This window comes from Leptopilina boulardi, unplaced genomic scaffold (genome assembly GCF_019393585.1).
Source record: "Leptopilina boulardi isolate dan_hultmark-lab unplaced genomic scaffold, ZJU_Lbou_2.1 LbouV2_333, whole genome shotgun sequence".
Lineage (NCBI taxonomy): Eukaryota > Metazoa > Arthropoda > Insecta > Hymenoptera > Figitidae > Leptopilina > Leptopilina boulardi.
The window spans coordinates 478,592-492,764 of NW_026137900.1; the positions used below are offsets into that span (position 1 = coordinate 478,592).

Sequence of the window (14,173 nt, forward strand, 5' to 3'; positions counted from 1 at the left end):
AGAAAAGATTAAAGAAACATTAAGAAAATAATATTTTTCTTTAAAATTTCGTGGTATTATTCTAGAAAATATCGAATTTATTAAAATTTTTGAATTCAAATTTACTGCCAGGTGACTAAATAATTATTTATATAAATAATTATTTACATGCACAATTTTCTTGAAAAGAAAATAATAATTTAATTTTTAAAATGAGCCATAGGATCCTCAACGCGGGATCGTTTAATTTGAAAAGCTTCAATTTCTTCAGCTGTTGGCTCCTTTGCTTCGTACATACTATTGTATGATCTATTTCTATCTCCCAATTTAATCATTAATTCACCTTCTCTTTGACTTTCTTCTTCTTTCCTTAAAGCTTCTTGAAGTTTACTTTCAGTTTTCATCTTTTTCTTCATTCGCAATTTTTCTTTACGTTTTCGTTTCTTTTGCATCTTTTTCTCCTTATTACTCGTCTTCTTTTCAGTGACAGTTCTTGTGTCAATATCTGAATTTGAATTACTACTATCAGACTCTAATGATGAATCAGAAGAATCATGTTTTTGTACAATTTCCTTATCATCATCATCATTTGCATTTTTCTCATCAAATTCAGCGACTGTTGACGATGATGCTTGTTGAGTAATTATTTTCTCATTACTTGTAGATTGGACAATTATTGGAACATCAGCTGCCAATTTACCGGACTCGCCGGTACAATAAGAATTTTTGATAAATGAATGACAACATTTGAAACCCCATTTTCCATCACGCCAAAATGAACCCCAAACGGAACTGTGATTGCCTGGAATAATATCCTCTTCATATTTTGAACGTATCACTTGACGTTCTTGCCCTTTTATTATTTTACCAGCTCGATTATATTCGACATATTCTTCAGTTTGGGCCAATAAAAGAGGTGCTGGTGGCACATCGAGATGTTCCTCACCACCGTATTTTTCAATTACACGATTTTTACTTTTATTCTTTTGCTCGCTACGATTTTTATCGTATTCCTTTTTCAAAAGTTCAAGTTTTGTTGGTTCGGCCAAAAGATGAACATCCAATCCACGTCCAGAAGCTTCCCAAGCAAAGAGTTGTGCCGTTGCATGTTCCTGTGTATCTCCAGTAAAACGAGTAAAATTCTCACCTTGATAGTCAACCCTGTGAAAAAATAATTCGTTATAAAAAAAACAAAAAATCATTTACTCTATCTTGAAATTAGAGAATATTAATTTTAAAAAAAATGTCAAAAATAAATTGACATTATCTACTCACTCTCTGTCTGTACCAGCGTAAGGATTATCACGCATGGATCTTGTTTTTGGATCATAATAAGCTGAATTGGGATCTAAATTTCGAAGATATTTCGCTGTATCTTCACGTATTCTCAAATTTCTAACAGTGATACGTTGTTTAGAATCGACTTTAGTTCCAGGCATATCAATTTCATCGACATATTTATCTTCATCTTTATCAGAGTCCTGATCATCAATTTCACCAGCATTCAACTTTTCGGCACGTATTTCTTTTTTTGCCTCCTCAATTTTTTGATATTCCTCGACAATTTCCCGATGTTCAGAGGGATCATAACCCGCCCATCGATCACGTTTTGCATCATAATCAAGTGATAAATCTGGTTGTTGTACATCATCGGAAGCCAATTGTGTTTGTGAAAATTTTGCTAATAATTTTCTTGGCCTCTCAAAACATTCCTTACGTTTATGACCCATAGCGCCACAATTTTCACAGGCACCTTTTCGATATTTAACAGCACGATTTGTTTGTTGTTGTTGTCCACGAATATACCAGTCGTCAATGCCACTGAATTGCTTTTGACGTTCAGGTTGTGGACGTTGATGTTTTAATGTTGGCCCCTGAGCATCAAAATACCAAGGAGTAGTGCTAATATATTGTGGAATATGAGGATTAATATCTTTTCCTTCCTCATCGACAGCAGCTGGTGCAGTACCAGCTTTTCTCGCCTCTTCCAATTCTTTAGCCTTTCGCCAATCATCTCTACTTTTTTTCTTTGGTTCATCCTCAAATTGACTCTTATTTTTTAAAATCTGCGATACAGGTACATTCGCTAAAGGATTAGCCATCTAAAATCATTTTTTTTTCTTTAATAAATTTCACAAGCATTAATTGATTAAATAAACAGTTTTTTTTAAAAAAGAAAATTAAGAAAATATGAAAAAATTAATTAATTACAAGGTGTCTAATGGTCAAAGTAAAATGCAACGAAAATAAACAGATATTAGTGTAAAAACAATAACATTTCTGAAAGTAATCCAAAATAATTATTGATAAAAATTAATTATTAATCTCATAAAATAAAATATAGAATACAAAAAAATTAACTTGAAATAAATACATTTAATGTAAATGCAAGAAGATAATATTTATATATGAGAAATAGTGTCAAATACTCACTATTAATTTATAGAATATTATCACTTATGTAGAATTTGATAATTACATTTCTTGTAGTAATACAATTCTGAAATGTGTTAACTTAATTAAATTCAATAAAATCCCATTATATTAATGTAAATTTTAATTATTTATCGCTTAAATAATGTTTTGACACACAATATGTATTTATTTCAGCCATTTTGAATAAATCTAGATTTTGTACATATTGCTGAACTAGCGTTATTTTTGTTCAGAGGTTGGTAATACTGTTACCACAACCGGAAGTAAGAAAATACTTTAATTTTCCTACTTCTGACAAAAGCAATATTACAGAAAATTAATTCCTAAATTGATCTTAGTTCAATAAAAATTATAAACGATGTTGAAAATGGTCTAATATTTTATTGTATAATTTAAAATTATATACTATAATTATATATTATAATTATATAATTATATTTAATCATACATATAATACAGTATCATCCTCAAACAGTAAGTTGTCCACCAATCAGAATTACGATTTCAGACGCCATGCTGATTTTCAACCAATCACAGTGTAGTGAAGGTTGCTACGTTCATACACGTTTATTCCTGTCGAAAAATTTTCCGTGGTGGATGGCGTCCGTTTGGAGCGTGAATTTTTCCTCGGAAAAGGTAAGTTTTCCTCATTTTTTATAAAAACTTTTTGGTTGTGGGTATTTTTTTAGTCTTGGGGAATGAAAATATATAGATATATGCATACTGAAATATGAATAAATTGTAAAATATGTACTTTGTCATGGCGCCCATGCATCCACCATGAAAAATGCAAAAATTCGCATTATCGCCCAAAATTCATGACATCCTGTTAATATTTAATGCTCATCGTAAGAAATATTTGATTATATTATCAATTATAGCGATATTTTGTCTGCAAACGAAAAAAAGTTGCAAAATTTTTTCGACATGACATTTTTTCAAGATGGCGGCTGGCAAATTTTTTTGCACGCCTTACAGATGGCTAATTCTCGACAATTAGAATTTGCATATTTAGTAAAAATATTATCTAAAATCAAAACGTTTGTTTTTAATAATTAAAGTAAATGTTATTGTGATTTTTTTTTGTTTAAGTTCTCCCTCGATGCCATTGGATGACAAAATGTGATGATCGTCGCAGCAAATACAACAGCTTTGAGGTTTTAGATCTCGGTCTTTTTGAAAGGTTAATTTTTTAATTTCCAAAATAACCTGTTTTGGTTATGTGTGGAATGGAAATTTGATTTTTAACCCAGAAAAGGGATCTCCGGGAACTAAAACCTTTAAAGTGGTTTGCCTCGACAATGGGAATTTGCTTCAATGGTGAGTGTCAATTTATTTTTGACAATTTTTTTTCCATTGTTAATTATATCGATTTAAACTTTTTTATACAAGCAAAATAAAATGCATGGAAACTAATATCAAGTAAATATATTTTTTTTTGGCTTTTTTATTTTTTTAATTAAATTAAATATTTAAATATAATATAATAAAAAATATAATTGATTATTTTTAATACATATAAATAATTATTTACTATTATTATTATAAATAAAAGTAAAGATTTAATTCAATAAAATATCTATATTTATTATTATAAATTCAATAATTATTAAATTATTTCACTATAATTAATATTTTTAGCAACTTTTTGGTAAAAAAAATGAAATTTTTTTTAGGTTAGATGTTAATAAAAATTTTATTATTGTTACAGCTCTCCCGCAGTGTCATCTGAACATGATCAGCAAATGTGACTATCCTTGTAGCAAATACAACAGCTTTAGGGTTTTAGGCCTCGGTCTTTTTGAAAGGTTAATTTTCGAATTTCCAAAATAACCTGTTTTGGTTATGTGTGGAGTGGAAATTTGAATTTTAACCCAGAAAAGGGATCTCCGGGGGCTAATACCTTGAAGTGATTTGCATTGACAGAGGGAATTGACTTCAATGGTGAGTGTCGATTCATTTTTGACAATTTTTTTTCCATTGTTAATTATATCAATTTTATCTTTTGTATTTAACAAAACTAAAATGTATAAAAAATGATTTCAATGATTTTATTTTTTAGATGTTTTATTTATTTTAATTAAATTAAATATAATTATGTATAATAATTTATTATTTTTATTACATAAATAATATAAGATTATTTAATGTTATAAAAAAAATAAAGGAATGAATTAAACAATTATAAATTATTATAAATTCAATGATTATTTAGTTATTTCATTATAATAATTATTATTATTATTATTTACCTACTATTTAGGACAAAAGAAGAAACTTATTTTTAGGTTAATATTTATAAACCATTTTTATTGTTACAGCTCTCCCAAGGTGTCATATGATCGTGATCAGCAAATGTGACGATCGTTACAGTAAATGCAACTGCTTTGAGGTTTTAGGCCTCGGTCTTTTTGAAAGGTTAATTTTCAAATTTCCAAAATAACCTTTTTTTTGGTTATGTGGGAATGGAAGTTGATTTTTAACCCAGAGAAGGGATCTCCGGGGACTAATACTTTAAAGTGGTTTGCCTTTGCAGAGGGAAATGACTTCAATAGTGAGTAAAAAATAATTAAAGACATTTTTTTTCAATCGAGATTAATTATTCAATTATTTACTTTCAATTAATTCAATTCAATTAATTATTTTATTTAATTTTAAATTATATGAAAAATATAATTAAATGAAATTAAAATTATTATATTAACAGCAAAAAAATTTTATTTCGTTCTGTATAATAAGAAAAAAATTAGGACAATCGTTTCTATTTTTACTAATAAATTGTTTTTTCGCAGCTTTATCCCTCGGTGTCATCTCACGGCCAAAAATGACGATCTCAATAATATTCGTCTGGACGGAGGGAATTTGCTCCAACGGTAAGTTTTAATTAATTTAAAAAAATCTCTTAATTAAAATTTATTATAATCACTTTATATTTAGTTACTAAAAATCAAAATGCAAAAATATTTATTTTATATTATTTTTCGACATGTTATGATTAGGTATTAATGTTAACTATTTTTCAAGTTTTTAAAGTTTTTTATTATTAAATTAAATTTTGATTTGTTTTTTATCTTTCAGAGCCATCTCAGGAAATAATGGAATGTGAGTTAAATTTATAAAGTGTAAAGTGATTGCGCGATTTTAAAAACTATTTAAGTTTCATTAAATAGTTTGTTAAAAATTAAAAAAAAAAAATTAAAATCACGTTAAATTTTGTGAAGTGTTAAGTGAATACGCGTTTTCAAAAAATATTTCAATCACAGTAAAAAGTTGAATTAATATAAAAATCTAAATTAAAATTAAATATAATTTCTAAATCTTAATGTTAGTGCGCGTTTTTAAATAAAATTTAAATCACGGTGAAAAGTTAAATAATTAATATAAATAATTAAATTAAAATTAAATCAAATGTATAAAGTGTAAAGTGAGTGCGCGTTTTTAAACAAAATTTAAATCACAGTGAAAAGTTAAATAATTAATAGAAAAAACTAAATTAAAATTAAATCAAATGTATAAAATATAAAAAGTGAGTGCGCGTTGAAAAAAAATATTTGAATCACAGTAAAAAGTTGAAATTACATTAAAAACTAAATTGAAATTAATTAATAGTAATATTATTTTGAATTTTTCTTTATTTTTTGAATTTTTCATTTTATTACATTAACATCGCGATAAATATGAGTATTAAATCATGAACACAACTTATTAATTTATGCGTCTGAAATTCTGAATGTTCAAATAAACAATTTTTTTTTTTAACTATACATTTTTTCAAATTACAACTGTAATGACAAATAAACAAATACCATTAATTAAATTATTAATATATTTTCTGATATAAATTTCCAATGTTTTTTCATAAAATTTGAATTTAGAGAAATCGTAAACAAATTTTTCTGTTTATTTGAACGTTCAGAACTTTCAAAACATAATAATTTAATAAGTTTTGCACTTTTTTTTTGATTAAGGTTATATTTTATACCAACTTTTTATTCAATTATTGATTCAAATATTTTATTTGGTGAACTTTTCTTCTCGCGATGATCTTTCAACATCGTCAATATTCAACATCTTCAATATTCTACATCCGCCTTTTATAATGAACAATTAAGGTTAGTCTTTAATTATTCACCATTTTTAAAATTGCAAGAACATTTTTAGGTATATTTTTTTAACTGTTTATTTAGAAAATATTTTTATATACTTTATAAAATGAATGGATTTTCAGTTAAATATGTCTGATTTGAAATTCAAACAGACCATATTAAATGTTTTTTTTTGTGATAAAACAAAAAATTCATAATTCGAAATTTATTAATTGCAAAGAATATTATTATTCGAAAATTTTATTTTGTATTTAATGCGGAAAAATTTAATTCGTCAAATTTTACAAAAATTTTTGTACTCTTAAATATATATTAAGTTTATAAAATTAAATTTTGTGTGATTTGATGAGTATAGTTTTGGTGTAAAATGTTCTAAAATACCAGCACGAAAATTTACAAAATTATTCAAAGTAACTTTAAATGGTTTTGTAGTTTGTACTAAAATTTTAGAACATTTTACAAAACTATTTTTGTATAAATCATGATACGAAACTGAATTTTTTTAAATGGAATATAATCCAAGAGTACAAAAAGTTTTGCAAAATTTGAAAAATTATTTTTTACTGAAAAAAAAAATTTGATTCAAATAAAAACTCTTACTTATCAAATAAATGTTTATTTTTATCAAATAATTTTAATTTGACTCAATTAAAAATTTATTTCTTTAAATAAGTAAATATTTATTTGATTAGACTCAACTAATTGAAATCAAATACATTTTTTTCAGTGTAACAAAATTATTCGGGGGTTAAAGAAATTTATATTATGCTTTATAAAAAAAATTCTAAAACTTCTTTTTTACTTCGGTTAAATAATTTAAAAAAAAAAAAAAAAAAAAAAAAAAAAGAATGACTTAACTCTTAGAAGTTATAATAGCGTCGCATATTAAAAATTAGCCTTTGCTCAAGTGATGTTATCTAAATAAACGCCGTCAGAGATCACGAAGTATCCAGCCAAGCCAACAACAAAGAAAAGTATAAATATAAAAAAAAAAAAAAAAAAAAAGCTACATGGCCAATGACTCCTTCCACTCTTGACATCGTCACCACGAGTAACATGATCCCGTTACTCTTCGAAGCCCACATCCCCCCTTTACCCCACCTCATCGGGACTCCCTTTCGTTAACCCCGACCCAAAGATTCAAAGACTCCCATGCGCTCGCGCGCTACCCCTTGTGTCCCATCATGCGCATGAAGTCCGTTGGTAGATGGCTGGGGTTGACGGGATGAGAGGGGGTGGGGTTTGGAATGAAGAAAAGGGGGTTGGTGAGGGTGGGTTATTCCACGTGGGGTGGAAGGGGGGGTGTCAAGGGGTAATGGTGAAGTTTCTCAACGCTCGATGGCGTACCAGTGCGGATCGTGATTCCGCGGGACGCGCAGCGTCGCGACGCTCTAGACAAAAATTCTTCTAAATGAAGGATCATTTTTTGAGCACATAAAAAATTATTTCTTTAAGACGCGAAATCGACTTATTGTCTCGTTTCTTCTATTAAGGTGTTTAAAATTAATTCTTTTCATTTTTATATACAAATTTTACTGTCTTTTCTTTTTTTTTTTTTTGGGGGGGGGGGGTGGTAACATTTATCAAATTAAATTTATGCTTCGTATGATATGATTGACAAGGTGGTGGCTTGATATTACTGTCATCTTTCTTGGTTTTTTTTTTTTAAATAGGTTCTTTATTGTATTATTTTTTTTTTGGTTCTATATTTATTTATTCGTCCTGGAATAATTGAGTATTCGTTTTATTCTATTAGTGTTTTGGTTCTTCTCATTCTTTTTTGTTCTCCATTGGATTTTTCACTTTTTTTTGGGTTTTGTTTTTCAGTTTTGGTTCTCCACAGTTTTTTTATGCTTTATTGTTCTCCAGTGATTTTCCGTTTTGGTTCTCCACAGTTTTTTTTCTAGTTTTATTTGTTGTTTTGTTCTCCACTGATTTTTCGTTTGGTTCTCCACATTTTTTTAAAAAATCTTGATTTTATGTTCTCCATTTGATTTTTTTTGTTCTCCAATATTGTTTTTGGTTTCTTACTTTTTTTTTCTTATTGTTCTCCACTATTTTTTTCAAGTTTCACAATTCTTTCTTTTCGTTTTCTATCTTTTCTTCCTTTTTTTTTTTGGTTCTCCATCTCTGATTCTTCGTTTTTCGCGCTACATTCATCTTCCGCAACGATATCTTCGTTTATGGTCGAGGCACCGAGGCTTCCGGAGCCGAGGATATCTTGATTTGAGATGTCCAAAAAGAGAGAAAAGGGGATTCCAAGTTTTGTGCGATCTTTGCTTTTACTTCTCTGTGGAATACAATAAAGAATAATACACTGAGAAAAGTTTTTCTTTTGTCGACTGCAAGTTCAGTTGCGTACATCTCAAAACTATATATATATATATATATATATATATATATATATATATGTATTTCCTTTTGAGGAGAGTTTCGTCTTGAATATCAACACACGATCTCCAATGAAGTTTTAAATGCGTCAAATTTTCTACTCTCTAAATCTGAATCACTAAAAGTTTTACTCTTGAACTGAGTCCAATTTTTGTTTGAATCAAGTTTTCATCGATTGAAAGTATTAAACTTCATTGAATTAAAATTATTAATAAACTAATTAATTTATTTTAATTTATTATTATTAATTTACAATTTGGAAGAAAGTTTGAAAAAGTTCTTTTTTTTATAAACATTTTTTCAATTTTTTTTTTTTAATATTAAAATTTATCTTTCACACTCTTTGTTTTTTTGCCTTAAATTGTAAAATTTAGAAGCGGAATTTATACAGATTCTCAGCAATCCGAATAAATGCGAATTTCATTCATTCATTCAAGTTTAGAGAGTAGAAATTTTTCGAGTTGATTTGCTTCGCAGCTGAAACCTTGTGATTAAAATGTCTCGAGATGAAGCATGTTAAATGAGTCCCTTTCAATTGAATCTCCCATTAAGCAAATCAATTGAAGGAATCCCCTTCTCTCTCTCTATCTCTTCGCATGGAACATTAAGCAATTGAAAATAATTCCGTTGCGCGGCTAGAATTTCATTAATATTTATCAGTATTTGTAATCGGGAACAAACAAGGCAAAATATTCATTACATTTCACAAAGATTTTTATTTTCTGTTTTGCATTGGCATTCTTTTTTTTTTTTAAATATGATAGAAAGCATGAAAAAAGATTTCATATTCAATTACGTTAATTGGGTCTTAATTCTTAAAAGACGAGATGAGAGAAATAAAATAGAAGAAACGAGAGTTGATTTTAAATCTTGAGAAACATTTTTCAGCATCCAAAGAAGTTTCCTCTTGTTGATAACGAGGATGATAACAGCGGAAAAAGTGATTTCTACGTGAAACATTTAATATCGAAAAGTGACAAATAAAAAAAAAAAAATAGGGAAGAAAGAAAAGAGCGAGAAACTTTTGTGAATGTGAGACTTTTCCCCAGGCTCTTTTCTTCCACGAGTGAAATTAGTCATCCGCAACAAGTGTATCGTATCGTTGATATAACGACTCGTCGAGATCAGCGACTTTGCCCGCGCGCATGGATAATTAACCTATATGCTTCTTCTCTCTCTTGTTTATGCTCCCATTTCCTGTTTCTCTCTTTCTTTCTCCTTTCACCCCCCTAAAGCACCTACACGGTTTGTATTATCGTACAATTGAAAATATCGTCCATCGATGATATTCCCAACAGGACAGCGCGATTAATTTCGCAAAAAGCTTCTCTTCTCTCTTTCTCGTTTCAAATTTCCAAACCCCACGGCTCAATCGAATCTCATGAACTTTTAATCATGGAAAAGCTCTTTAATACACGAAGTATCATTATTCAAGCATGATATTCACCAAAAGTTTTTCGTATCATGATGAATACAAAACTGATTCAAATGGTCAAGAATACAATATATGCGCTATTCAAAAAATACATTCAAATGTCATTTAGAATTTGGTATTAATATTTTTTTGGAGAATTAGGAATGCATTTTTGCTCTCTTATTTCTTTTATTTTTATGCCTAATGTGTGAAAATTAGTGCGGTATTATAATTTGTTATTCATATTGAAAAAAACGCTAATTGGACTATTTAGGAAAATTTAATTTACTTGACTAAAATTTGCAATTTGGAGAAAAATCGTTTCTGGATAGAAAAAGAATTTTTTTTATGATTATTATAGTTTAAAAAAATTGAAATTTAATTATAGATTTGGGTGAATTTTATAAATGGATGAATTAATATTTCTGTGCGTTATAATATGATGATATAAGAGGACGGAGAGAATTTTTTTGTTTTCTCTACGCCAAGATTGAAATAGGGAGAGAGAAAAAGAGAGAGAGAGAGAGAGAGAGACTATTCGAAAAGGACAATTAGCGTGGGACTTGGATAAACTAAAGTGTGTGTTAGTGCAAATGAATTCGGTGAATAATGTGAGCCACATTGGTCGGAACCTTGTGCTTCCTGGACTTGGGCAAGCAAACGCAAATGTATATCAGTCGTGATGCGTTCCTTCATTTAAATATGTTAGAATGTGAGGCACTCTGCCGGAAGAATCCTCACACGTCGAATCGGTGTTGATAAAATTAAATGATGGTTCACGTTTCACGTCGACGAGAGTGTAATAAAACTTCCGTCAGCATGGATGCCTGTAAACATAGAGGGATTATCTATGCTTACTTCGTCTGGTTAATCATCGACTACGTTGCTGCCGGTCGTATTTTCGGTGAGAATTGCTAAAAAAAAAAAAAAATATTTACAATTTTGTGTCGTAAATTTTTCTTTTTTTATTTGACAATTTACGATGGACAGTATATTCTTGATCTTTTTTCGTATATATATATATAAATTGGAATAATTTGTATGTATTTTCTTTTGGATTATATCAGAGAAAAAAATTTATTGCTCTTAGAGTTGAATAAATATTTATAAATAAAATTTTTATTTCAAATAAATAATTAATTAACTTAGATGAGACAATTATATTTTTTATTTAATTTAAATAAATTAAATTTGCTACCAATAAATTTTTCTGCATTTATGGTAGTTGGAAAATTATTTATGATTCTGAAGTCGGCAACGTTTTTATAAACGAAAACGAAAAAATAATTAGACAATATCTATTACTTTGAGTTAAAATTAAAGTTATTCGGGGGTAACTGGTTTTTATAAAAGTATTAATTTCTTGAAAGTTTGTGCAAATCAAAATTAGAGATAAATTGACAGCATCATAATTATTTTGCTAATTGAAAGGAAATTAAAAATTTAAAGAAAATTTTTTTTCGATAATTTGAGAAAAAAGTTGTCCTTTTTTTTTATTTTATACATTTTTATAGCGTTGAATCGATTTTCTTTTTTGGAACATATTATTTTTAATTAAATTTGTTCCGAAACATATTTTTGATTTAACGAAAATATAATATTCTTTTGAATCGAATATATTTTTAACTGAGTTAATTAAATCAAAATTTTTCAAATTTATCTTTGTATAATTATAATTAAAGTATTTAAATATTGAATGATATTTTAAGTTAAGTATAGTTTTTTAAAAGTGGTATTGCTTAAATTAAATCATAAAGTCCAAACATTGTTTAAGAAACAAAATGAACAATTTTTAGCTTCAAATCATTTCTAATTAATATTTTTGAAATATTTTTATTATAATTAATAAAAAATTAGTATATATTTAAGTATAATTGAACTTGATGAATTGAATGTTTCGTAAAAAGTAAAATATTTTTAGTGATTCACATTGAGCGTTTAACGATCAATAAATTCTCGTAAAAGTCTAGCATCTCGTTAAAATGACAATTAAAACAATTGAATGTTATTTAGTTTTATCTTGTTTATTCTTTTTTTTTTTAAATTCAAAGGTGTTGAAAAAGAAACATTAATTCTACCTGCTCGACATTTATTTGAAAAATAATTTACAATTAATTAAGTATTCTTAACTTTTATAATATTGAATTATAAGTGAAAGAACAAAATTTTATTAAATATCAAAAGCTAAAATGAATTTAATTGGTGAAATTTGTCGACATCACGAATAACAAGTTTTTTATTTGATTATTTTTTATCATTGTGAATTTTTATTTTATATTTTGTGATTAAAGTATAAAAATTTATAAATATGCATTGAAACATTCTTTGAAATGTCATCTAAATTAATTGTTTTTTAAAAGTTGGATACATTAGTTCTGATAGTTTTATTATTAAAATTACAATAAATATTTAGAGGTGTAAAAACATTTTATTTTTATAAAATTTTTAAGTTTATATAATATATTTTTTGTGGTTTATATTATAGCAAAATAATCCTAAAGAAAATACATACCTTTATTCTAAAGTTTATTTAATTTAATCATTTGTTTTATAATATTTATATTGGAAAATTGACTTTTTTTTTATTTATTTCTACCAAAGAAACATTATCGATATTGGTATTATCAATCATTTTTAAAGATATATAATTTTTATGATATATTAGGTTATCATTTCTGATTCGCAAGATGAATTCTTATTTCGACGGTTACAATATTTGGCATTTGAAGAATATCCCAACTCCGAATTGGAGAGATCGTATTTGAAGATATTACTTGAAAAATTGTTTTTATACGTGATGCTCCCTGGGAAGCATCAGCAGTCTCGTTTTCATCTAAATACGAACCAGGTGAAAAATGCAAAAGGTTTTCTCCTTTTAGATTTTCATCTCACTCACTCACCTGCTCTCTATCTCTCTTTCGGTTTTTTTTTCTTTTTTTAATTTTAGGCGCTGTATACCAATATCTTTTTTTCTCTTTCTCTTTTTTTGAAAATAATTTTCATTCTGAGCTGATACAATTGTAGAGATTTATATTCTTAAATTCTGAAGTTATTTTTTGCTTCAATTGATAAAATATTTTTAGACATTGTTGTAGCTTACATTTATTTTATCGACATTTTTAAAACTTTCGAGTGACAGGGATCGATAATTTATGCATATCAAAAGGGGGTTGAAAATTATTTTTGAACATCTATATTATATATATATATATATATAGTAATTATAACTGTTGAAACATAACATTTTTTTTTATTATTGAGCCTGCGTTTTTATTTATTTATATTTGTTTTCAAATTTGGAATAATTCATATTCAATTTATATAGTCATATTTGAATTAGTGAAATTTTGTTTAAATAGTTGAAATTTTTTGCAAACCTGTTTCATTAGTGTAAATTTTTTAATTGTCCTTTTATAAAAAAATCTTTATTTCAATATTAAAAAATAACTGCATATTTTGTGACATGTTGAATATCTCATCTGGTTCACTAATTTATGTCGGTTTCCTTGAGTAAATTAATTTATGCAGATGTAGCGTATATTTACATTGGAAATTGGATTTACATTTCCTGAAATATACTCGTTCTATTCGCAGTAGGTTGAGGTGGACGTTATATTCCGGATGGAGAACGACAGTCAATTGACCGTCGCGAAATTTGTATTCCAGTCAGTCTCGTATCCTGATTGACCAGTCCTCTCAATTCGATTCTGATTCAGTGCCTGGGATGTAAGGTATATAAACGTTACGATCGCTCACTCGACGTTGAAATGTCGAGAAGATATTAGTCGTGAGAACTGGCACTTCTGTGTGTGCATGTTGTTATACACTGAAAAAAAAAAAAATTTAT

At 27.3% G+C, this 14,173-nt stretch overlaps 2 protein-coding genes and 1 long non-coding RNA gene across 8 annotated transcripts in view; 2 read left to right on the top strand and 1 right to left on the bottom strand.

The window, feature by feature from the left end:
• Positions 1–119: 119 nt before the first annotated feature.
• On the bottom strand, positions 120–2,593 carry LOC127285521 (pre-mRNA-splicing factor Slu7-like). Its single transcript, XM_051311597.1, has 3 exons — positions 2,413–2,593; positions 1,255–2,081; positions 120–1,140 (listed from the first exon to the last, which is right to left on the bottom strand). Exons 2-3 carry the CDS (start codon positions 2,079–2,081, stop codon positions 180–182), a joined length of 1,788 nt encoding a protein of 595 aa, XP_051167554.1. The 5' UTR covers positions 2,413–2,593; the 3' UTR covers positions 120–179.
• Positions 2,594–2,995: 402 nt separating this feature from the next.
• Positions 2,996–6,082, top strand: LOC127285522 (uncharacterized). The gene is made up of 6 exons (XR_007843611.1): positions 2,996–3,051; positions 3,508–3,735; positions 4,127–4,359; positions 4,737–4,969; positions 5,208–5,288; positions 5,494–6,082. It is a non-coding gene; the product is annotated as an uncharacterized LOC127285522 (long non-coding RNA).
• Positions 6,083–10,674: 4,592 nt separating this feature from the next.
• Positions 10,675–14,173, top strand: part of LOC127285527 (tyrosine-protein phosphatase 99A) — a 408,337-nt gene continuing 404,838 nt past the window's right edge. For 4 of the 6 annotated variants that reach the window (XM_051311617.1, XM_051311618.1, XM_051311619.1 and 1 more), the window contains exon 1: positions 10,677–11,230. In XM_051311617.1, coding sequence (XP_051167574.1) covers positions 11,095–11,230 — 136 coding nt within the window. In that variant the 5' untranslated portion in view covers positions 10,677–11,094. Of the gene's footprint in view, positions 11,231–14,173 lie in introns of all 6 variants that reach the window. The other 2 variants (XM_051311615.1, XM_051311616.1) reach the window with 1 other exon arrangement.